Source organism: Penicillium samsonianum (genome assembly GCF_028829775.1).
Source record: "Penicillium samsonianum strain IBT 33392 chromosome Unknown utg000002l_segment0_segment0, whole genome shotgun sequence".
Taxonomy (NCBI): Eukaryota; Fungi; Ascomycota; class Eurotiomycetes; order Eurotiales; family Aspergillaceae; genus Penicillium; species Penicillium samsonianum.
In genome coordinates, this window is record NW_026643260.1 from 4,244,707 (window position 1) to 4,268,803 (window position 24,097).

At 49.8% G+C, this 24,097-nt stretch overlaps 11 protein-coding genes across 11 annotated transcripts; 6 read left to right on the top strand and 5 right to left on the bottom strand.

The window, feature by feature from the left end:
• Nucleotides 1–316: 316 nt before the first annotated feature.
• N7471_003497 (amphiphysin) lies at nucleotides 317–1,666 on the top strand (the record flags this gene model as incomplete). The annotated part of the gene is made up of 3 exons (XM_057276217.1): nucleotides 317–500; nucleotides 556–1,587; nucleotides 1,644–1,666. 3 exons carry the CDS (start codon nucleotides 317–319, stop codon nucleotides 1,664–1,666), a joined length of 1,239 nt encoding a protein of 412 aa, XP_057140855.1.
• A 617-nt stretch (nucleotides 1,667–2,283) lies between these two features.
• Nucleotides 2,284–3,429, bottom strand: preB (alpha-factor pheromone receptor STE2; the record flags this gene model as incomplete). Its single annotated transcript, XM_057276218.1, has 1 exon — nucleotides 2,284–3,429. The coding sequence occupies one exon, from the start codon at nucleotides 3,427–3,429 to the stop codon at nucleotides 2,284–2,286; it is 1,146 nt and encodes a 381-aa protein (XP_057140856.1).
• Nucleotides 3,430–4,522: 1,093 nt separating this feature from the next.
• On the top strand, nucleotides 4,523–6,445 carry N7471_003499 (uncharacterized protein; the record flags this gene model as incomplete). Its single annotated transcript, XM_057276219.1, has 4 exons — nucleotides 4,523–4,573; nucleotides 4,625–4,733; nucleotides 4,784–5,022; nucleotides 5,075–6,445. 4 exons carry the CDS (start codon nucleotides 4,523–4,525, stop codon nucleotides 6,443–6,445), a joined length of 1,770 nt encoding a protein of 589 aa, XP_057140857.1.
• Nucleotides 6,446–8,313: 1,868 nt separating this feature from the next.
• Nucleotides 8,314–9,504, bottom strand: N7471_003500 (uncharacterized protein; the record flags this gene model as incomplete). Its single annotated transcript, XM_057276220.1, has 1 exon — nucleotides 8,314–9,504. One exon carries the CDS (start codon nucleotides 9,502–9,504, stop codon nucleotides 8,314–8,316), a length of 1,191 nt encoding a protein of 396 aa, XP_057140858.1.
• Nucleotides 9,505–11,822: 2,318 nt separating this feature from the next.
• chsG (chitin synthase class III) lies at nucleotides 11,823–14,825 on the top strand (the record flags this gene model as incomplete). Its single annotated transcript, XM_057276221.1, has 5 exons — nucleotides 11,823–11,900; nucleotides 11,971–12,457; nucleotides 12,526–12,887; nucleotides 12,947–14,626; nucleotides 14,688–14,825. 5 exons carry the CDS (start codon nucleotides 11,823–11,825, stop codon nucleotides 14,823–14,825), a joined length of 2,745 nt encoding a protein of 914 aa, XP_057140859.1.
• A 599-nt stretch (nucleotides 14,826–15,424) lies between these two features.
• Nucleotides 15,425–16,187, top strand: N7471_003502 (NEDD8-conjugating protein UBC12; the record flags this gene model as incomplete). Its single annotated transcript, XM_057276222.1, has 4 exons — nucleotides 15,425–15,445; nucleotides 15,503–15,593; nucleotides 15,685–15,974; nucleotides 16,035–16,187. The coding sequence occupies 4 exons, from the start codon at nucleotides 15,425–15,427 to the stop codon at nucleotides 16,185–16,187; spliced, it is 555 nt and encodes a 184-aa protein (XP_057140860.1).
• Nucleotides 16,188–17,903: 1,716 nt separating this feature from the next.
• Nucleotides 17,904–19,004, top strand: N7471_003503 (TBP-associated factor 8 family protein; the record flags this gene model as incomplete). The annotated part of the gene is made up of 2 exons (XM_057276223.1): nucleotides 17,904–18,171; nucleotides 18,241–19,004. The coding sequence occupies 2 exons, from the start codon at nucleotides 17,904–17,906 to the stop codon at nucleotides 19,002–19,004; spliced, it is 1,032 nt and encodes a 343-aa protein (XP_057140861.1).
• Nucleotides 19,005–19,232: 228 nt separating this feature from the next.
• Nucleotides 19,233–19,596, bottom strand: N7471_003504 (uncharacterized protein; the record flags this gene model as incomplete). The annotated part of the gene is made up of 2 exons (XM_057276224.1): nucleotides 19,233–19,329; nucleotides 19,379–19,596. The coding sequence occupies 2 exons, from the start codon at nucleotides 19,594–19,596 to the stop codon at nucleotides 19,233–19,235; spliced, it is 315 nt and encodes a 104-aa protein (XP_057140862.1).
• A 282-nt stretch (nucleotides 19,597–19,878) lies between these two features.
• N7471_003505 (putative Rad51 family DNA repair protein) lies at nucleotides 19,879–21,290 on the top strand (the record flags this gene model as incomplete). Its single annotated transcript, XM_057276225.1, has 2 exons — nucleotides 19,879–19,938; nucleotides 19,989–21,290. 2 exons carry the CDS (start codon nucleotides 19,879–19,881, stop codon nucleotides 21,288–21,290), a joined length of 1,362 nt encoding a protein of 453 aa, XP_057140863.1.
• Nucleotides 21,291–21,345: 55 nt separating this feature from the next.
• Nucleotides 21,346–22,513, bottom strand: N7471_003506 (threonine/serine dehydratase; the record flags this gene model as incomplete). The annotated part of the gene is made up of 2 exons (XM_057276226.1): nucleotides 21,346–22,115; nucleotides 22,180–22,513. The coding sequence occupies 2 exons, from the start codon at nucleotides 22,511–22,513 to the stop codon at nucleotides 21,346–21,348; spliced, it is 1,104 nt and encodes a 367-aa protein (XP_057140864.1).
• Nucleotides 22,514–22,802: 289 nt separating this feature from the next.
• N7471_003507 (Ketol-acid reductoisomerase) lies at nucleotides 22,803–23,996 on the bottom strand (the record flags this gene model as incomplete). The annotated part of the gene is made up of 1 exon (XM_057276227.1): nucleotides 22,803–23,996. One exon carries the CDS (start codon nucleotides 23,994–23,996, stop codon nucleotides 22,803–22,805), a length of 1,194 nt encoding a protein of 397 aa, XP_057140865.1.
• Nucleotides 23,997–24,097: the final 101 nt, after the last annotated feature.

Genomic DNA, 24,097 nt, shown 5'->3' on the forward strand with positions numbered 1-24,097 from the left:
ATTAGGCATATTAGTTAAGGTATGTACCAATGTTGTACGGAGTACTAACTAGTAATAATCCAGGTGCCTAATGAAGATAATGCGCCACAGGATCATAAGGCAGAGTATTAGCGTAGAAAATAGTACAAAATAGTGTAAACTAGTATAAAAATGAAATATGTACAGCCACAATGGACATCAGCTCCGTACAACGCCCGGGCAGCAGAGTCTTATGTCATTGAAAAGGTTTGGGTTCGCCCTTCCTCCCCCCCCCCCCCCCCCCCCCCCCACTTTGGCACTTTCTCTTCTTTACCTCTCTCTCCTTAATCTACACATCATGAGTTTTAAAGGTTTCCAGAAGAGCATTGTGCGTGCGCCACAGCAGTTCAAGGTCAAGTTCAACATCGGTGAGCATTCCAAGGATGTTGTCTATAGCGATGCCGAACGCCGCTTTGATGAGCTCGAGAAAGAGACCAAGAAGCTACACGATGAGTCTAAGAAATACTTTTCTGCCATTAATGGTGAGTCTTTAATCCTCTCTCAACCTTGCATACCCCATACTGACCGCGTGCGTAGGCATGTTGAGCCACCAGATCGAATTCTCTAAAGCAATCGCCGAAGTCTACAAACCCATCTCCGGTCGCGCCTCCGATCCCACCTCCTACCAATTTGAAGGAAATGCCGAGGGAATCCAGGCTTGTGAGGAATATGAAGTCATCGTCCAGGAACTGCAAGAGGCCCTAACCCCCGAGCTGGAGATGATCGACAGCCGCATTATCAGCCCTGCCGACCAGCTGCTCGAGGTGATCAAGGTGATTCGGAAGGTTGCGGTTAAGCGTGATCACAAGAAGCTGGACTTTGACCGCCGCAACGCCACACTGAAGAAGCTCGAAGAGAAGAAAGACAAATCACTCAAAGACGAGAAAGCACTATACAAAGCCGAAAACGATGTTGAGCAGGCAACCCAGGAGTTTAACTATTACAATGATCTGCTGAAGGACGAACTGCCCAAGTTGTTCGCCCTCGAAGCCGAGTTCATCCGCCCGCTCTTCCAGTCCTTCTACTATATGCAACTCAACGTCTTCTACACTCTCCACGAACGAATGCAGGGCATGAACATCAGTTATTTCAATCTTAAACTCGATGTTGAAGAGGCCTTTGAGCAGAAGCGCGGTAATATCCAGGAGCAAGCCGAAGCCCTTACTATCGTGCACTTTAAAACCCAAGGTATCCGCCGTTCTGGGTCCAAACTGGGCCCTCCGGGCAAGGGAGCCGATAGCAAGAGCTCCATCGGCCGAGGCCGTTCCGCCTCCACCGCCACCGATGACAACCCTCCACCACCTTATTCGTCTGCCGGCATCAGTCCCAGTTCGACAGGCAGTTTCTCTTCCGCCGCCAAGAGCAAGCCCGCCCCGCCTCCTCCACGGGCGAAGCCGTCCCATCTCAGTAAGCCGGTTGAGACCGTCACCGCTCTTTATGACTACGAGGCTCAGGCACACGGTGATCTGGGATTCTCGGCTGGTGATGTTATTGAGATTACCCAGCGCACCGAAAATACCAATGAATGGTGGTCTGGGCGAATTGCAGGTCGGGAGGGCCAGTTTCCGGGTAAGTGTTTCAGTCTTTTTTACTGAATTTAGTGCATTTGCTAACATTCAACATAGCCAACTATGTGCAATTGAATTAGCACCGGATATTATTAACTTTCTAGCTCTTTTTTCTCTTTTTGCTCTGGCGCACATGTGGTTCTCAACATAGAGCGTTTCGCCTGTAAATATTTGTGTCTTTTTCTTTTTTATGTATTGTTAGTTGACTTGACTCAGCTCACTTGACTCAGCTCATCGCGATTTGTTTCAAGGTTGCATTCAGTAAATTGGCTGTATTCCTTGCACAAGCTTATACATATTCTAATCCACCCTCCATGGGTATACTCCGCTTCTTTCCATTTGAACTTTATAGCAGAATTGGTCCCTCTATATAGACATCCATCAATGAGAAACTTGTTGATCTTTCAGGTTCATCCAGTTTTATAGATTTACAATGCATCAAAACATCCATGGATGTAATGCAACTACAGCTCTTGAAAACAGTGAAAAGTGAAAAAAATAATGAGTGTAGCTTGGTACTAAGAATGCGTCTACAACTTTGCAGATTGAGATAAAAGGAATGTTGAATCTGCATAAAACCTGCAATCGAAGAGAAAAGAAAAAAAAGCATGTACATGTAAAGTCGGGTTCTGGCCAGGATCCTGTACATCGAAATGAAAGGGAAGGATATCGTTGAATTTCCGAGCGCTGTGCCTCATCACACGATCGAATTGTTCCTTTGAGCTCGACTGATCGAAATATCGTGTTCAACTGCTATTCCATAGAAAGCATCGGTGTCCCGTGAGTTGGGTGAGCCCTTGCTCATGGTGTGATCTGAGTAGCACAGAGTCTGTGCAGCAGTCATGGCAGACAGGCTCGTTGGACTATCCTTTGTGGGAGACAGTATACTTTCGGCACCGCCGACAAGGGCCCGCCATAAGTTGCGTCGGCGTTGATTATCTTGGCTTCCGGAACGTCGTGCGTGCTCGAGGGCGGCCCCGGCCCAGATTGACGAGAGTGGGAGTGAGATGACGACCAGGGTCACCACGTTGGAGGCCAGTTCTGGCACAGTGATGTAGTACTGGATGATGGAGAAGATGGCCGGGACAACCATGGTCTGGCAGCCCATGACGAAGATGACTTTCATCGGGCCGAATTCGCGCACCCCGAGTCGGCGGCGTTGTTTGATGGCGAATCCGAGCTTAGTGACAAAGATGACACAGAAGAAGCAGATGCTGATGGTGACGCAGATGTTGGTTGCGCTTTCTATCCACCATATTTGATCCACGTATTTGAGTGTAATGATGGCAGTGCAGTTCAAAACCATCCATGCACTGCGAAATCCGATCGGTACCAGGGCGAGCAGGATAGATAACACCAGGAGAGGATGTCGGTATCGACGACGTAGTGTAGAGCAAACCACGTGGACTTGAATCACAAGGGATGCTTCGATACAGACGACGACTAGGGTCGTGAGAACAACAGCCACGATGGAAACGGCGTATGCGCTCCACGGCACGGATGAATAGTCGCCGGAGACGTATGGGTATACTTGTTCGAATGCAGTGGAGAAATGGATGACTTGAAAAAGCAGACGCCCGCTGTTGAAGAACAACGCCAGGCCGTTCAGGATAAAAACCGCCGAACGGCGCTTGTCGGATTGGGTCAAAAGCAGAAGAATCACCAGCAAGGTGAATGACGCTCCAAACTGGCAACCGTAATTGATGCACACCCGGACATTGTACATGACGAAGACGTCCAGTGCTTTTACTGAGACGGGAAACTCAGAGCCATCCTGTAGGCGGAAGGTGACGTTCTGGGTGAATGGATCGAATGGCTGACTTGGTGATGTTGTCGCCGCCATGGCTTCGAAATTTGCAGTTCAGTCGAAGGAATTGAAAGACAAGTCACATAGATGGTTCTGAAATTAGGTCGATATTATGCATAACAGAAGATGAAGTCTGTCTTTAAAGCCCTTTGAAAACTTGCAAAGATATAGAGAATATAGATCAAGATCATCAAGAGAATCAGGGTGAATGGCCAGTGTCATAGAAGCCGAGACAGACAATGGCGAAGGCAATGGATAATACTAATAATATCCAAAGAATCCAGATAGTCCAGGTCCAGATCATTAATGAGGTCCTACATTGTGAGTTGAGTAGAAAAGAACAATACTAAGGGAATGGGAAGAACAATATTAAGCGAAACAAAGAAGCCCATAAATGTCTAGGCAACGGGTGATAATGGCTGCATGAGATCTTCAGAATGCTCAGAATAGGCTTTGGCCTTGAGAATATCACTGGCTCGGTTGTGAAGTTCGAGTCGACGAGGTTGGTTTTCTTTGTTTCGGGTTTCCAGCATAGAAGCCCCGACTTGAGGATTTCCAGGGATTCGCAAGGATTCTATGAATTTGTCTTGTCGATACGGAGTAGAGTCCCGTAGAGTCCCGTAGAGTCCTGGAGGGTGTCGTATAAGACAGAGGTCTCTGATTCACAGCCCATTGAGGCTATTGGCATATCATTTAGCGAATCTGTCTCGCCCCCTCGAGACTTCGGAGCTGGTTTTCAACTGTCTTCAACTGCAGAGTTGTTTTTGACTAAGGGCTGAACTTGTTATTTATTAGTGTACGAAGGACAAAAGCAAGGCAAGATGGTGAAATGGTGAGGTAGTAGATGGTAGGTGTAAGGTGGTGAGGTGTTGACTCCCGGAAGGTTCCCGATAACTTGCTTATGTACTATAACTACATATGTAACTACCTAGGTACAATACCTAATGTACATATGTTGTGTAGGTATGGATAGCTCTGGAGATCAGGCTAAGAAATAGAGTATCTACATCTAACAAATATATCGAACACAAGAATATTTTGAAAAAGACCAAGGCCCTTCGCCAAGAAACCCTGCGGGGAAGAGGAAACCCATCGCGACTCCAACCCTTTTCCATCCATTCCTCTCGCTATGGCAGTCCCTCAGAGGACACTGAATTGGCTGTACAGTGTCTTGTCCAAAGTTGGTCTTTCCAAAATCTCTATATCATCCACCTACTAAACACCCCTCCAGGATCACTATGATCCACAACAGACCTACCGCGACCCAAACCGGACCTACCACGATGTTGCCAATGCGCTCTCCCAGTACCCCTCGCTATCCCCTCGAACAGATGTCTATAGTGAGTATCCCAAGTGCATATTATGCGGTTCTTGTTTCTGACCCCAATAGCCTATGAGACAGGCTTCTCGGCCCTCCTCCTTCACCTTGTGGGCACGTTGCCTGTCACCTTCCGAGGAACGACATATCGATTTCCCATTGCGCTTTGGATTCCAAATACATACCCACGCGAGCCTCCAATTGCCTACGTGACCCCGACACAGGAAATGACTGTCCGAGTTGGGCAACATGTGACGCTGGAGGGACAGGTGTACCATCACTATCTGGCACACTGGGCCGAAGCATGGGATGTTAGTGCTCGCAAGACATGGGTTGACAGACCACTGACCATTGTATTCACAGAGATCTACCATCGCCGATCTTCTTTCTATTCTTCAGGATATATTTGCCAAGGAGCCACCGGTCCGGTACAGACAACAAGTGCCACATCCTCAGCCGGAAGCTGCCCAAACACCCCCACCATTACCTCCCCTTCCACCAGGTGTCGGATCTTCGAGACAAGCTCAACCCCTGTCTCCACCTACAAGCCAGAGCCAGATTCCACCCCCGCCTCCGCCGAAGCCAGGCGCGGCTGGAGAGCATCCGCAGCAACAACAACAACGGCACCCAGCTGATCAATATCGATCTCCCCCACCGCTACCTCCACTACCACCGAAAGAGCAAGACTCTCGTCAAGCATATTTATCCACACAATTGGCCAGCCCGGGAATCCACTCATATCAGAATTACGCGCCTCCAAGCCAAACTGGAGGACCGATAAGCAGCCCTCGTCCCTTGTCACAGCCACCAACCCATCAGCCAACGGGACAGCCAATGCCGCCCCAGTCGGCGCAGGGTCAAGCACCGTATTATAGAAACAGCGGAGCGCCGGTCCATCATGGAACTGGGTCTACTATACCAAGCCATGTCCCTCCTCAAGCTAAACCCGCTTGGGCTCACCTGCCTCTGCAGCCGCAACTCCCCCATCAGCCGCACCAGCAACCGTCCGGTCCCCCATATCCTCAGCATTCTCCATACCCATCCAATTATCCCCACCCACCCCCAGCAGCTCCCACGAAGGCCGACACACCCGACCTTCTAACCTCGCCATTTGAGGTTGAACTACCTTCAATCGCACCCGCAGGACCAGCGCCTCCCATCCCACCAAACCCAGAGAAAGATGCACTCCTTCATGCCGTGTCCCAGACACTGGCGGAAACCCTCCGTGCTAATGCTGCACAGTCTGACACGGCAGCGCAGTCACTCGCCTCACAATCACGGTCCCTGCATGCCGCCATGGCCACACTGCAGGGGGAACTTTCGGCGCTCAATACTCTCCACGCGACCCTCCAATCCAACACTACTGTCCTACAGCAATCCATCCATCGCGCCGACGCCACCATCTCAGATGCGCAGGCTCGCTCTACATCCATTTCCACTTCCAGCGCTCCTTCGACCTCCGCTACTCCTGGAGACTCTCCGTCCGGCCTGCCCCCAATCGATGACGTCCTGGTTGCCCCTACCGTGGTAGGGAAGCAGCTATATGATTTGGTCGCCGAGGAGCAAGGGATACAGCAAGCTCTCTATGCGTTGCAGGCTGCGCTGGTCCGCGGTATTATTGGTGTCGATTCCTGGTCGCGGCATACACGAAGTCTTGCACGTGAAGCTCTTCTCAAGCGGGCATTGATTCGTAAAATCGGACGTGGAATGGGGTTGGATGAGAGTGTGGCTTGAATTACCGGATGCTGAGCATCGTTGATTAGACATCTTGGTTATAGATACCCTTTCTTTTCCCCCCATCCCCCAATGAAATAGCTAGATGATGTGAAGATCTCTCTTCTTCTCTAACGACTCATGATTCTTTCCATTTTTACTTTCACCGACATCTAGCGGAGGACTCACTCCGTACGGGAGTAGTTCGATACCAGAGCCAGGCATTCCCTTTCCTTCCAGCGCTGTCTTCCAGGCCGTACATTTGGGGCCGTTTGGTGTATACGCAGTATAAGAAGTAGATCAGTATTGCACCCCTTGGCATGGACGATCACAAATATTTGCTTGGTAGAGTTCCCTTCCGACAAAAGAGACTGCCACAACAGATATCCTAGTATCTATGCTATCCCGCCAAGACACCGCATATGGGCCTCTAATACAACCCAAGCCCTCGGAGAAGAGTCGGGAAAATGCACTCGAGGGTTGGGATTGGCTTCTTTCCTTTTCGCCCTATACACAAGCTCCACCAATAGTTCTCAGTGTATGTTAGTTTCGGCCTTTGGGCCCTGACCTCTAATGTTGAGAGTAAATGAACCAGAAAATATCTCTCGAGACTAGTCTGTTGCAAGGAACGGACCCAGTCCTTTCCAGGTAGCAAACGATTTTATATTGACTCCTTATGGGGGCTGTGACTTGGCAATGGCTGTATCCATGGATGCCCTATAGGTACCAGATCTGGTGATACTTTTAAGAACCATCAGTTTTCCAAGGGCACAGGCATCGACGAGATCGATTTTGTTGGAATTGCTATTACATCTCATGGTTGTTGCGGCCTGGACTTTGGTTTGACGGAGAATACTCGCTCTGAGACTAACAGTGAAGGGTTTACTCTTTTTAAATGCGATGAACGGGTCAGGAGTCAGTGTACATGGACTCACTCTCTGGCAGTGTTGCTTTTATCGTTCCACCCAAGCGTTGTCCTTCAATTCTTTTTTTTTTTGGTGTTTCGAAGACTGTGTAGTTATACATAACTATGTATATAGTTACATGTAACTTCTTTTGTTTTTTTGTGTAGTTATTTACGTACCACACAACTACATAGCATACATATGCAGTGGATATTAAATACATATCGCAAATAATGTCGGAAAAAAAAACAACCAAGAACATGCGAAAGAGAAGCAGTCAAACCTTGGAAGTGGCGAGCCTAAATTCTTATAGTAGGAGTAAAGTATATAACTAAGTGGGAAGAGTGGTGGGAATATTTTCAAAGCCAGTACAAACCCCAATGTCCCTTCATCTGCAAGCTAGAGGAATAAGAAAGACTCTAGAAGCGCAGTGTAAAGGGTCTCCTTCTAACGAGACTATGTAAGTAAGCCACCAAGCCTAGCTCAACCGCGGGTTTGATGTTTGCATAGTAGTTATCAAAGGAATATATAAGGAGGTTGATGGTTGATAGACTACCTATCTTAAGCGAGTTTTCTTTTTGAAAATATTGGAATAATATATCGGAGAACATACTACCCAATTCTCCGAATATTGTAAACATTCTATCTGCTTGAGCTTCTGGCAAAATTGCAATTTAGAGACATGGTAGTCTGTTGAAAGAAGCCCATGGAATAGCGTGTGACACCAGATTCCCATGGCATTACGGAGTACGAATGGGAAGAGGGTATGCACCATACTCCAAAAAGATACAAAATCAATGAGAGTATAGATTCAATCGACAGTCCCATCTCAGTGTGCCAACACTCGCTGTACAAGGCACCCAAGGAAAGGATTCAACATATCAAAAAGGTACAAAAAGCCGTGGCAGGCTCCATACATACATAGAAAACAGAGTTGGAAATCAGAAAGAAAAAAAAAAAAGAAACCGTTGCTCCCAGACCCGCTCATTTCACCTCATTCGCATCCGAGAATGGACTTTCTACCCGGGTGGGTGGCGTCCGAGTGGAGCTACGTCCGTCGCTCAAGCCGGAAGCTCGACGTGAATCGGTCTGGCGATGCGAGGAACCGGTGTCCAGGTTGGCGGTAGATGATCGATGTGTATCATCGTCGCCCGATGAGGACGCGTCGAATGTGGAAATGTCGTGATTGAACTGGTCGTTGTTTGTGGTTGACACCGCCCGGCTTGTGTTATTGCTTTTACTATGCTCAGACAGCTCTTCGATCCGGTCGATAGCGGGTGTGGTATTGGTTTGCTTCTTCTTCACCGAAGGTCCACGCACCATCACTGGCTTGGCAGTTACACTGCGAGCCACACATGAACTGTTGCCCTTGACAGCCTCCGCCCGAGCAAGTTGCGCCGGGGTAATGGCCGGGACCGCAGGTGCGTCCGCAGGAGTAATCGTGACAGCAACGGGTGAGTCGTCTCCAGGGGCATTTGACCCGGCTCCTCCGTTGTGGATGCTCACCACGGCTGCACGAGACCGCTGGATCTGCTGCGCAGGCATGGCACTAACGATGGCATCGTTACGGTAGATGGTGGTAGCCACACTGCTGCGCAAAGTGGGAGAGATGCTCTGGTGGCCGGTAGTAGTTGTCCATGACGAGTCACGGAGGTCACCCGGCATGAAGAAGTGTTGATCGGGTGTCGCACCAGGAAGCGGTGGAACAGGAGGCACAAGGGAGGCTGGGGTCTCCGGCGGGGAGCGGTTGGTGACACCAGGAATGTAGGCGATTTGGATGACATTGGAGGCACGGGTTAGGACTGTAGAGGCGATGGACTGACGTTCACTGCGATTTGCCGAGAATGAACCGTTCTTCTCCGCTTCCTGGCGCTCCAGGCGCTTCTTTCGGATGACGAACCACCATACCAAGAACACAATGAGGGCGATGGCAGCCACACCACCGATGACACCACCGGCAATAGCGCCAGTGTCGGTGCCCCCGGAGTCCGAGGGCGTGGAGCCTGTTGAAACGCACTTTGTGGTCGCACATTCATCACAGCTCGGGGCGGTCATGGTGCATATTGATCCATCGGGACATGAGGGACAAGCGGGGGATGAGGTTTCACACTGCTTGCAGCGCTTGAAGAGGGAGCGGGCCGGGGAGAAGGCGGAATCCATGGGTTCGAGAAGCATGATGGGCGAGAAAGACAGAGACGATGATAACACAAAAAGACGAGATAATATCGATAAAGCCGGTCAACGGCAAGGAATGCGCAAGATAAAATAAGAAAAAAAGGAGTGTAAGGTGCTCAATCGGCGTCAAGTCGTGAGCGTAAACAGTAGATCATCAAAGCCGAGCCGTTAGGCGTGGCAGGAAACGAGTGTCGTGTGTGAGATAAAGATCGAAACGAGAGGGTTAGGCGATGATCATGGTCCTTGGAATGGTCCAGACACTTGACAGAGATTGTATATGTCCAAGACGGTCGGGATAGGGGGCTTGATTTGTTGACGTTGGCCCGACGCGCGTATCAGAGTAAATCGACTCACAAACCACACCCGATCGAGAGATCAATGTGGGAGAGAATAGATAGATTGATGAGAGAGAGAGAGAGGGAGGGAGGGAGGAGAGTATGACAAGTCAAAAAAGAGAGACGGGAGAGGATAATTGGGGGCCTTGGTCACGGGCCTGTGAGGTTCCACGGGTTAGATACGGGGTAGTCAGGTACACAATTGTTTGTACCTTTTGTACCTTTTGTCTATTTTATATAGGTAGGACCTAGGTATGTTGTAATGTTGTAGAGAGGATATAAGGTAAAAAATAAGAGGAAAAAAATACAAGTAAAATCGAGACCATACAGCTTTTAATATTCAAATATGCTATCAGATTGTTTCATCCCATGTTCACCTTACTTGGACCTGAGGGAAATAAGTGGACATCTCACTGTACCTGCAAGTGGTCTGGACTCTCCCGAGGTCGGATCATCAATCTTCCAAGATTGCGAGAGATTTGGATTTTTCTTTGTCTGTTTTGTCTGGTTTGTCTTTTTTGTTTTTTTTTTTGTCTTTTTCTTGTCTTTGTTTTACAAATAGGGTTAGTGGCTACCTAGGTAATTAATCTCTAACATCCTTTACCTAGTTAGGTGCTACATGATACGATTGCCCATCGGGGCAGGTGAGGAGTCACTGAAATTCTATTATATTAGGCAATGGGGGAAGTCGGGGAAATAAGGGAGATTAAACTACTCCGTAGGTACATAATTATTGATGCATAGTTAATATTGTACACCTGGGGGCGCAGTTACTAGCCACAACCCTAACTACTCCGTACTTTGTACCGAGCTGAACATCAGTACAACTCAGTTCAAGTTTAATGATATTATTATAATAGACTGATCGCTTGGCACTGGGGCAAAATATACGCTAGACCCTTAGGGTCCACAGTAATGTTCTAAAATTATCAAAGAGGGTCAGGTGACCTGAGAGTATACAACTTCATACTGACAGAGTAGATAGAATGACCGAATAGAAAAATCATAGAATGGGCAGAACCCAGTGCAAATGAGGAAACTAAATGGGACACTGCAACCGAGGACTTTCGATACATAAATGTACTGGCATTCAAACACCCATAGTGGAGTCCGGCATACCATCCCCTAAGTGTTAAGCCTTTTAAATAGTATTGTGCTCTTAGGAATGTGGGAATGAACCCTCTATATCTACGGAATAAACCGAATTGAACTCTTATATGAAAGGTCTGTTCACCAAATGTTTCACCAGTGGAGCCGGTTTATTAGGTTCGGGTGTTTTAGTCTCCGTATGTACCGTACATATATAAAGGGTCTGAAGTCTTACCCAAAACATAAATAAATCCATGGATAAAATCAGTGAAAGGGAACGAATCACAAAGTTAAAAAGAGAAAGAGAAAGAGAAAGAGAAAGAAAAAAGAAAAAGAAAAATTGGAATTCCTAGCATCTCAGCCTTTTGACATCTCAACCAGTCAGGGTCTTCCACAGGGTCTCGGGGACATCCGTCTATTCCAAGGTTGTTCTCACCTAGGGATGGAGTATGTGTGGTGTTTACTATGTAAGTTGAGGATAACTAGTTAACCATGGTAGAGAGTACTATGTAACTACCTAGTTAAAATATAAATACATATTTAAAGATACCAATAATTTCAACTAGTTAAATGAAAAAAAACCCCAAAATAATAAAAAAGACAAGAAAAGGAGAAACTAAACCAGGACGGGGCTAGGAGACAAGTCTATTTTTGACCTTTCTAGTCTCACTGTCTCCCTTTTTTTTTACCCTTTCCCCCCCTTCTCTTCTTTTCTTTTCTCTTTGACCCTTGATTCAAAACATTTGCAATATTCTCTAAAAAAATTATTCACTCTCTTCCCCTAGCCCCGGTGGCTTCGATAGTTGTTCATAAATGCGCCCTACTTGAACAGATACCCCTCTCTTGTCAGCTTTGAAACACATCCCTTTCTGATTTTTCAAACTTTGCGACACCATGGCCTACCACGGCTCTGGCTCGCACTCACCGAGCTACGATGATAGTCATCATCTGCAGGATGTGCCAGCTTCGCAGGTATGTGTGTGTGTGTGTGGAGAGGCGGTGAACTGGTCTCTAGAGCTGACACCGGTGTTTTTTTTGTTAGTATCGCGAGGATGAGGATGCAGCTCGTGGATTATTATCCCAACAGCAGGGTCCATTTGCGACTCCCTTTGACGACCCTCACTCGCGCGGTGTTTCTCCCCAACGTCCGGCTTCCGGGTACAGCTTGACGGAAACCTATGCAGCGGACACCGCCCCTTCGTACCACGACCCATACAATACTAGCACTGTCTACTCCGGCCAGGAGGAAACTACTGCGGCAGCCTTTGGGGTCCCCGGTCGAGTTGCATCGCCATATGCCCGCAGCGAGACCTCATCCACGGAGGCTTGGCGCCAGCGACAGGCCCCCGGGGGCGCCCCTGGTGGTGGTGGCGGCGGCTTGCGCAGATATGCTACTAGGAAGGTCAAGCTAGTGCAGGGTTCCGTCCTGAGTGTCGACTACCCTGTGCCCAGCGCCATCCAGAATGCCATCCAAGCCAAATACCGCAACGACGTGGAAGGCGGAAGCGAGGAGTTTACCCACATGCGATGTACGTGTGGACCAGACGAGGAATATACGGCTCTAAGAGAAAAACTAATGAGCCTTCACTCTTCATAGACACTGCAGCCACTTGTGACCCGAACGAATTTACCCTCCACAATGGTTACAACCTACGCCCCGCAATGTACAACCGTCATACGGAGCTGCTCATCGCGATTACCTACTACAACGAGGATAAGAATCTCACGGCCCGTACCTTACACGGTGTGATGCAGAACATTCGCGACATTGTCAACCTGAAGAAATCCGAGTTTTGGAACAAGGGTGGACCCGCATGGCAGAAAATTGTCGTGGCGCTCGTCTTTGACGGTATTGACCCTTGCGACAAGGATACTCTTGACGTTCTTGCGACCGTTGGTATCTATCAGGATGGTGTCATGAAGCGTGACGTTGACGGCAAGGAGACTATCGCGCATATTGTAAGTGGATGGCCGGATAGGGCTTCAAATGAAATAGCGCTAACAAAATACCCACCCAGTTCGAGTATACGACTCAGCTTTCGGTCACGCCAAGTCAGCAGCTCATTCGGCCCACGGACGATGGCCCGAGCACACTACCACCCGTGCAAATGATGTTCTGTTTGAAACAAAAGAACAGCAAGAAGATCAATTCGCATCGTTGGCTCTTTAACGCTTTCGGCCGCATTTTGAACCCCGAGATCTGTATCCTTCTGGATGCCGGTACGAAACCTGGCCCCAAGTCCTTGTTGTACCTCTGGGAGGCATTCTATAACGACAAGGATCTCGGCGGTGCCTGTGGTGAAATCCACGCTATGTTGGGTAAGGGATGGCGGAACTTGGTCAACCCTCTCGTGGCTGCCCAGAACTTCGAGTACAAGATCAGTAATATCTTGGATAAGCCTCTTGAGAGTTCGTTCGGTTACGTTAGTGTCTTGCCTGGTGCATTCTCGGCCTATCGATTCCGTGCAATCATGGGTCGCCCCCTTGAACAATATTTCCACGGTGATCACACGCTGTCTAAGCAGCTTGGAAAGAAGGGTATTGAGGGTATGAACATTTTCAAGAAGAACATGTTCTTGGCCGAGGATCGAATTCTCTGCTTCGAGTTGGTCGCTAAGGCAGGCTCTAAGTGGCACTTGTCTTACGTGAAAGCCTCGAAGGGTGAAACTGACGTGCCCGAAGGTGCCGCCGAGTTTATCTCCCAGCGTCGCCGTTGGCTCAACGGTTCTTTTGCAGCAGGAATTTACTCGCTGATGCACTTTGGTCGTATGTACAAGAGTGGTCACAACATCGTTCGCATGTTCTTCCTCCACATTCAGATGTTGTACAACATCTTCAACACTTTGCTTACCTGGTTCTCGCTGGCTTCATACTGGCTGACCACCACTGTCATCATTGACCTTGTCGGTACTCCAAGCGACAACAACAAACACACCGCTTTCCCCTTTGGCAAGACGGCCACGCCCATTATCAACACAATTGTGAAGTACGGATACCTCGCTTTCCTATTGCTGCAGTTCATTCTCGCTCTCGGTAACAGACCCAAGGGTTCCAAGTTCTCATACCTCGCCTCGTTCGTGGTGTTTGGTCTCATTCAGGTTTACATTGTGGTCGATTCGATCTACCTGGTCGTTCGCGCGTTCACCGGCGGCGCGCCCATGGACTTTGTTACTGACAAAGGCCTGAAAGCCTTCCTCGACTCTTTCTTTGGGTCGACGGGCGCTGGTATCATTATCATTGCCTTGGCTGCCACATTCGGTCTTTACTTCGTTGCCTCCTTCATGTACGCCGACCCATGGCACATGTTCACCTCCTTCCCTGCGTATATGGTTGTTCAGTCGTCTTATATCAACATCCTGAACGTATATGCCTTCAGCAACTGGCACGATGTCTCTTGGGGTACCAAGGGTTCCGACAAGGCCGATGCATTGCCGTCAGCCACGACTACGAAGGACGAGGGTAGTAAGGAAGCGGTAATAGAAGAAATTGACAAGCCCCAAGCGGATATCGACAGCCAGTTCGAGACAACTGTGAAGCGTGCGCTCACCCCATTCGTTGCCCCCGTGGAACATGACGAAAAGACACTCGAGGACTCCTACAAGAGTTTCCGTACCCGGCTTGTCACCTTTTGGATCTTCAGTAATGCAATCTTGGCAGTCTGCATCACCAGCGAGGCTGTTGATAAGTTCGGCTTCACAGTGAGTTTCCATCCTCTTTCAACGTTATTATGAGACCACCAACTAATACATATGATCATAGAATACCGCCACCAGTCGTACAGCCCATTTCTTCCAGGCCCTTTTGTGGTCCAACGCCGTTGTGGCATTGTTCCGCTTCATTGGATGCTGTTGGTTCCTGGGTCGCACTGGTATCAAGTGCTGCTTTGCACGCCGGTAGTTGGCTTCCAGCACAACATGTGTACCCTTTTTTTTTTATGACCCCCCTGACACAATTTCCTATTCTCTTCTCTTTTTCTTTCCCATACCGTGATCTGTATTCTACCTAAAGATGCCCAACTCTGTTCTCTTTTGATTTTGCAATGCCAGCCAGTATGTATTCGCCCGGTTTTACCCTTGACGGTTATTGTGATCTTTTTTTGTCGGATCAGCCATGCACCGGCATCGCATTCGGAGCGCTATGATTATGTACCTCATATTCAATTTATTTTTTTTTTCCTTCGAGATTTCAATACTGAGTAGAGATTCAATATTTATATCCCATAGACTGTGTATAGTATGGAGTTCCCGAGGTCGAATACGTCAACTGGTGGAAGGCGGAGAGGCGATAAAGGGCGATTGCTGATCTGAGACCCCCGCAAGCACAGGGCTATCCTTCACTCTCACCTGTTGATCTCGCCTTTTACAGCTTTGCATCTCCTTTCTGTCTCTCTTTTCTTCTCTGAAATCCCCAGAGTGGTTATCTCGCCATAAACCTCCTACTTCGCTCTCCCGAAAACCTGTCCGTTCCACCAGGTGGGGTGGTGACTACCAGCCAAAATGTTGAAAATCTGGTCGATGGTAGGGCTTTATCTGGTTCTTATAGAAACCCTGAACTATGATTAACAGTCTATATAGAAACAAAAGCAGCAGGAGGCTGAGAATGCCGAGGGTGCTGCAGGCAAGAAGAAGAAGAAGGTCACCGCGGCGCAATTACGCGTGCAACGAGGTGAGTGACTCTCCCGTAGTGGACAGTATAACTCTCGCTGGTTGCTTATTGGATCATTGTTACATGGATCTCTAACTTCTCATCTCTTTAGATCTTCAGGAACTCACCCTCGGCAGCACGATGAAAATGTCTTTCCCAAACCCGGACGACATCCTTAACTTCACCTTGACCATCGAACCGGACGAGGGCATGTATAAGGGTGGTGTCTTCAACTTTAGCTTTGCCGTCAACCAGAACTTCCCCCATGATCCTCCCAAGGTCAAATGCACGCAGAAGATCTACCATCCCAATATCGATTTGGAGGGCAACGTCTGCTTGAACATTCTACGAGAGGACTGGAAGCCCGTGTTGAACCTGAATGCGGTTATTGTGGGAATGCAGGTCCGTTGATTTCTTTCTCTTGACTAGTCATTACTTTCGCTGACTGCTATTCCACCGCAGTTCCTTTTCCTCGAGCCAAACGCTTCCGACCCTCTTAACAAGGACGCCGCGGAGGATCTTCGCGCCACTCGTGACACCTTCAAGAAGAACGTGCGCAACTCCATGGCCGGCGGGTCCGTCCGAGGCATATCATTTGAGCGAGTGCTACGGTGAGCGCCAGCTAGGGTTTCACACTTGCAGTTTTTTTTTCCATCGGCTCCCATATCCACACTTCGCCCATACCCTATGACGATGAGCAGATATGGGATGATGATCTATGGTTTTACACATGGCGGAGACATTGTTCGGCAAACCCATGGGGGGGTGCGCTGGTGTTTCCACGTACATATATCCGGCGTAATTAGCGTTTGAACACAATAGATCCAATTCGCTCATTTAGCTGGTCAGGCGTAGGGTCAAGTATATTGATCTGTGTGTTCGGGCGATACTACGTAGAATGGTCTGCGATGGGCCATGATCAATCGGCAATCTATCTCACTGAGCTAGAGAAAGAGTAAAGTCCAAAATCAATATGGTTGGTTGTCCACAGGCGTATATGTACAATCGATCTCAAATCTAACCAGCCACTCGTACACACCCGTCGATCCAACCAAGCCCGATGGTGATGTGGAGACATATGCCCCCCATCACTGGGCAATTTTCTAGAGAACGCTTTGACAAAGAAAAGAACTGGCGCCGAACGGGCGGGAAGGAGACGATCGAGAGGAGGTGATCAGGGTTGATCGATTTAACCCCGCTGGGCAGCACGCTCAGCCTCAAGGCGGGCGTAGTAGGTATCGCGCTCACGCACGCGGGGGAGGTGGTAGCCTGCGGGACAAACTCATGATCAGATTTCGAGTGATCAATCGTGTGGGGTTGGGCGCAGCCGGGGATAATCTACTTACCGTACCACCAGAGGTAGCCGAAGGTAGTACCGAAGCCTAGTGGATGAGATACCCTGATCAGCAACTATATTCACTTGTTGATCTCATCCCAGCCATCCTTTTGGTGCTTGTATTTCACGCCGTCGCTCTCGAGAGATCGCGATATCCAAATTGTCGTTTGATCATGCCACTCGATTCGGATCACAACTTACCGAAAGCGGTGCTCAGGTCAAGGACAAGACCACGGCGGAGCATCTGTAGACAAGCATAGAATGTCAGTAAATCATTGCGAACATCTCAATTGACCTGATAAACCCGCTCGGGTTAACCCGGCCTTGAACGGAAGGGGCACGTACGCCGGTAATGGGGGGAATAGCGGCGGGCATTGTGACGAATGATTTGCGTCAATCGATGCTTGAGCAAAAGCAATATGGGTTGCGGACAGCTTGAAACCTGCCTCGGACGTTGGTGGGGGAGAGGAGAGGGGGTAAGGAGGAAGGCTGATTTGTGAGGTGAAGTTGAAGCTTCGGAGCGGACTAAGCGAGCCGCCGGATTGGTCGGTCTTACTATGAGAGCGAACTATGGCATGTTCACCATTCCCTTACTATTCCAGGGCTGCGAAATACGATCACAGAAGTTTTTTTTGGTAACTTTCTATACACTGGATCACTGGACCCAATGAAATGAGTATTTTGCCCTCTAGCAATACCTACGTGAATATCAAAAGCAAGGGTCACGGCAACTAGAAGCCCTCGAGATGGAGAATACGTGAGATAAGCGAAGCCTAATTTGGTGGCATTATGTGCTCGTCTACATATTGAATGTCCTATCTAAGCGATCCATCTACCCCAAAGCCCAAACCAAGCCATTCAGATTGCTTCCTCCTAACCTTGTCCTCGAAGGTCTATGACAGCTGCTCATCATTCTATTCACCGCCTACAGCACGTGACCCCAACTCGATAACATTGCCTTGTCGGGACGACCACTTCTTGATCAGACCAATATAATGGCCATGGCGACATCGGGCGCACAAGTTAAACGACCGTCTTCATCACTCGATCAGAACCACCCGAAGCGGATAAAGCGTCACTACCATCACCATCATCGTTTACAGGAGCCGGTGGTCCTCCCATCCACGTCCGAGCCAGTCGTGCAAGATGACACCCACCTCGACCAATTGATGAATCGTGCAATCGGCCAGACTTTGAAGGACTCAGGGTTTGAGTTGGCCGATCCAGCCGCACTGTCGAGTCTCTGCAGTGCTACTGAGGAGTGTATGTGAACCTGGTATTGCATCCATTTTGAAGCTTTTGAATTGACGGGTTGCGCCTGAAATCTCCCAGACATGCTACGGCTCTCCACATTCATCCGTCAGTCTATGCTATCTGCGCGACGCGTCCAACCAATCCCGCAAGATTTCGACCACGCCATGAAGCGTTTCCGCCTTAATCCCGATGATCTTCTCCCTCATCTCAAATCAGCCCTCCCAAAAAAACCCACGCCGACATTATTACCATCTCCCCCACCAGAGAATGAAATATCCAAATCTCTCCCATTTCTCACGGCGCTGAGCAGTGAAGACGACCGCGCAAATCGTCCCTACATCCCCAAACATTTCCCGAGCTTCCCTAGCAAACACACCTATTCTGCCACCGCAGTTTTCATCGGACGAGACAACGACCCGCGCAAGATTAGGGAACGCGCCGCAGAGGATGGACGGCATGGCGAGGAAGCTTTGCGCAAGTTAGCGAGCGCCGCATTCCGCGACAACCAGACGGGCTCGACTGGCCGCGATAAGAAACTCTGGGGTCGGAGAACGGACAGTATGGAAAGCATGTTTGAAAAGACGATCAAGGGACTATCTAAAAAGCACAAGGACTCTCACGGCACATTCACCAGCTCAGCCATGGATATTGATTCGGGACACCCGGCGGATGCCGACACCAAGTCCCGGCTCAAGCTCTCATGGAATATGGAGTTGGGCCCCATTGTCAACTGTGAGCGAGATCTCTGGCGCCGGACAAGCTCGAATGCACGGAGAGGAGAGGAAAAGACCTCAAAGCCTCCAGCAAGTGTCGAACCAGCGGATGTCATGATTGACATGTAAATTACAAAGGCATAAGGCTTACCGGCGTTCATTTCATTTCTTTCCTTTTCTCCCCCCGATTATGGGCTGGCGCTTGTGTTTTAGTTCAGGAGCATGACCTGAGGAGATACCCCATGGCAGTCATAAGCATTATTCAAATCCCACTTTTATTCTTGAAACCTGCAAGTAGTTGTAATCCCATATAGCCAACTCCGCCCAATGCGCATTCGTAATGCAAAGTAGTCCCTCTCATTGTTTTGTATTGGCTGCTTGCTTTTGTTTCGCTTCCTCTGCCAGCCTAATTGGCTCCCATGATGTTGTTTCAACCATTAACCCACCGGCACAACTACAAGATCAGCTTGCTATTTGACTCGAACCCGGAGCTCAAGACTCACCGTCGGAACAACCGCACCACAGGCTCGCATACCACAACCCCTGCTTCGGGAACCCCATTTTGTGGTGGATTGCAAGAGAATTGTGTCATTTCAAGTAATGGGCACTCCTTGAGGTTGACCGGTTCGCCTTTACGGCGTTTCTCTTGGAAGTTGCGGCGAACGGTATTGACATGATCGGGGAGGGATTCGGCGGAGAATATGGGGACGAGAGGAGCCATTGTAAATTTCCAAGGTTACAATTGTGAATATGAGATAATTCAGCTAGTGTGATATTTTGGAGGTTTGGTGTTGTCGAAGGGAAAAGATTCGAAGTGAATTTGAAGGGAAAGGTTGGAAGGTCGGAAGCTCCGTCAGCCGCGCTATTCGAGTTTCCGCATCTCCTTTCTACAACTTTACTTCTACCCTTTCACCACTTTGTTCGCATCTATTCACTGGACTTTATATACGTCTTGGTCAAACTCTAGTGATGCCAGATCCATGACGCAGGCCATTGCTTACCCATGGCAGCCAATCTCGGGGAGAGATCGCTAGCCGATGTACACGAAGAGGGACTAGATGAGGTATTGCAGCTTTCCTATTTCGTTGAATGCATTGAGTTGACTAGTCTTAGGTACTCTCTGGATTGGCCCATTTTTATCCCGGTCACACAACCCATGACACACATTCATTAGGTGTGCCCATTCTGGACACTTTGCTTGAAGTCTTTGCGCCGAAAGCACTTGCTGTGTCAGGTGCTGTGAACGATGGACAACCTCAATCCCCAAGTGAGTATGTAGCACAGCAGACCATCGAAGAAGAGGAAATGCTGCTGCACAGTGAATTCCCGGCTGGCCAGGTTTATAGACCGGATGAAATACACGCAGCACAAGACATTGACCCATCTGCCAATGTGTTGTTCTCAGACCCAGACGGTAGCAAGAAACAGCAGGTTCCTATAGTGGAGATTTCAAGCAGCCTGTCGGCTTCGGGGAAGTCACAACTATTGTACTATCTCACGGCTCTCGCTATCTTACCACGAAAATATGGGGACATCTCAGTCAATGGCCAAGAGGCAGCTGTGGTGTTCATAGATACCGACGACCGATTCGATGCCGAAAGACTAAGAACTGTGGCCCGAGGTATCGTACTGCAACAGCGAGGACTATCTGAATCAAGTTCTGAGATTCAAGCCCAACCAGGAGGAATGCCAGATCACCATCTTGAATCATTGCTCGTCTCTTCACTACAGCATGTCCATGTCTTTCGTCCGCAATCTTCATCCGCTCTGTTGGCGACAATCCACACGCTAGACTCGTACCTTTTCGATATCTCGCGACATCGTTCCGCATCACGTCCCTTAAAAATGATCGCCATCGACAGTGCCACCGCGTTCTTCTGGCAAGACCGGCTGCGTGACGAAGTCGCTCGGACCGAAGAAATTGGGCGTCCTCAGGCAGAAATTGATTCTGAGCGCGAGCAACAAAGGAGTTTCCATTTGTCTGACCTCTATACCGAGCTGGTGAGGGAGCTGAAGGGTCTACAGAGTCAGTTTCAGTGTGCAATTGTGTATACCTCAACGGTTTCGGGAGGTCGAGCTTCTGGTCCTGGTCACTACGACCAGTCCCAGGGTCGTGTTCCATCGCTGAGACCTGTTCTCCCTGCACCCTGGGGCACTCTTCCAACGTTGCGTCTGATTGTCCACCGGTCTTCTGTTCGCCCATTTCCACCGAGCATGGCTGCTCATGCAGCCGTGAAAGACGCTCCTTCACGGCAGAGCGTGGTTCAGCAAGGGAAGATATCGGCATGGGTCAATCCATGGGGGCGCGATGGATGGCCCCGTCGCATAGTTGAAGCAATCGAGGCGCACAATGGTGGAAGCTTTTCATTTTACATGCGAGACTCTGGGGTTGAAATGACTGATCTTCATAATTGATTGGTCGATTCTATTTACGGTGTATATTCTCGTCTTTCCATTAAACTTCGTAAGCTCATGTAAACAGCTTGGCAATTGCCTCAACGGTTGTGTTGCCGCCGCTGAACACAACGCCAACATCCCATCCATCCTTGCCACCCTCTCGTTCGACTCGTCGCCTGAAGTTCTCGTCAAAGAGACACACGGCCAGTCCAACCACTGCACTCGGCTCAACAACAACTTTCATGCGCTCTATAATCAACCGCATGGCCGACTTGATCTGCTCTTCGGTGACAGCGAACACCCCCTCCACCTTCTTCTCATTGGAGATCACCTCCCAATTGAGTAATCCCACGGGTGTGCGTAGTCCGTCTGCAATAGTGAGGGTGCTAACGGCTTCCACTCGCTTTCCGGCCTGCAACCCGCGTCGACAATCATCTGCACCTTCAAAGCTGGGCTCTGCACCGAACACGCGTGTCTGCTTATCCGAGAACCACGTCGCCACGCCGGAGTTGAGCCCACCTCCACCAATAGGAGTGATAACCGCATCCAGGGTTCGGGGCCCAGCTTGTTCGGCATGCTGTGTCTCCAGCTCTAAACCCGTTGTACCCTGCCCACAGATGACATTGAAGTTATCATATGGTGGCACGAGAATGGCGTTTGTCTTCGACTGTATCTCTGCCACCACAGCTTCACGTTCTACACTCGTCGAGCCACTGAAGATGACCTCCGCCCCATAGGACTGCGTACCCGCAATCTTCGATGGCGTGCTGATGCGGGGCATCACGATATAGGCGGGAATGCCCAGAGTTGAGGCAGCGAGGGCGAGGGCTTGTGCATGGTTTCCTGAGATGGAGAGGATTCAGTATGTATAGTTTTGGATTTGTGCAGCAGAAGATCAGAAAAATACCAGAGCTATGTGTAACTACCCCGCGCCGTTTGACTTCCTCCCCGCGCTCCTCCAACAGTCGCAGCAATGCGTGGAATGCACCTCGTGCTTTGAAGGCACCAATTCGCTGGAAGTTCTCGCACTTAAAGAAGAACCGAAATTGTGGACGAGCGGAAGTTTGGCCTTCAAACGGCGTTCCGACCAAGGCTTCGGGGGATTGCGGTGTTGAGGCGATGGTGTCGAGTGTTTTGCATGTCAGCAGCGGCGTGCGGTGCACATGGGGCTGGATGAGACTATACGCCGCTTGAATTGCGGCTGGAGTGAGCGATTGAGCTGCAACAGCGGGAGAAGTCATAATGGGTTGGAGATGAGGTTGAAGAAGAGAAGTCAGATTAGTAGAATGACTCTTATTTTACCCCGGATTCTTCTCCGGGCTTCGGCGCGCATGGGCCTATGGGCCTACCTAGGTACAGCTGCAGGTACAAGCTGCAAGAAACAATCTAGAAGCTACGAGAAACTGGAAAAAGAAGTAACTGGGGAATGGCCGGTAAAGCCTCAAAATAATATTTTCGATCTGAAACCCAAAAAGAACAGTTCATAGTACATCATCATTTTTTGAACCCCCACGGGTATCAAGGTATTATTTATTTCTGGTTCTCGGGGCGGAGAGAGCGGACGGCCTTTCCGGCGCGCCAGATCTCGAGATCGCGGATCTCCTGCATCTCCTTCTCGTACTTCTCGCGGTAGTCGGGCTGCGAGTTGTAGTCGAGGGAACGCTGGGTCTCAGTGCCGTTGTGGACGCTGTCGTAGAGGTCATTGAAGACGGGCTTCAGGGTGTCCTTGAAGCGGCTGGACCAGTCAATGGCACCGCGACGGGCAGTGGTGGAGCAGGCAGCGTACATCCAGTCCATACCGTTACCACCGATCAGGGGGTACAGGGACTGGGTGGCCTCCTCAACGGTCTCGTTGAAGGCCTCGGAGGGGCTGTGGCCACGCTCACGGAGAACCTCGTACTGGGCGAGGAACATACCGTGGATACCGCCCATCAGGCAGCCACGCTCTCCGTAGAGGTCGGAGTAGACCTCCTTTTCAAAGGTGGTCTCGTAAAGGTAGCCGGAACCGACGGCGACACCCATGGCGATGGCGCGCTCCTTGGCCTGGCCGGTGACGTCCTGGAAGACAGCAATAGAAGAGTTGATACCACGGCCCTCACGGAAGAGAGTGCGGACGGTACGGCCGGAACCCTTGGGGGCAACGAGGATGACATCAATGTCCTTGGGGACATCGACCTTGGTGAGGTCCTTGAAGACGGGGGAGAAACCGTGGGAGAAGTAGAGAGTCTTGCCCTTGGTGAGGAGGGGCTTGATAGTGGGCCAGGTCTCGGACTGAGCGGCATCGGAGAGCAGGTTCATGACAATGGTACCCTTCTCAATGGCGGTGGTGACATCGAACAAGTTCTTGCCGGGGACCCAGCCGTCCTGAATGGCCTCCTTCCATGAAGTACCATCCTTGCGGACACCGACGATAACGTTGAGACCCTGGTCACGCAGGTTCAGACCCTGACCGTGACCCTGGGAGCCGTAACCGATGAGGGCAAGGGTATCGTTCTTGAAGAACTCCTGGAGCTTCTCACGGGGCCAATCGGCACGCTCGTAGACATCCTCCTTGACACCGGCGAAGTCAATGGTCTTGATACCACGGACGGGGGTGACGACCGAGGAGACACGGGGGAGAGTAGCGGCAGCGAGGGCAGGGCGAGGGAGGGCTGCGGTAATGACCGAGCGAGGAGCGGCCACGCGGGCGAGGCGGAGGGCACGGGGAAGACCACGAGAAGCCATTGTGAAGATATGGAAGAGAGGAGAGTGGAGAGTGAAGGAAAAGAAGGAAGTTGGACCGGGGAAGCTTGGGAATTTAAATAATGGGCGAATATGCTGGGCGA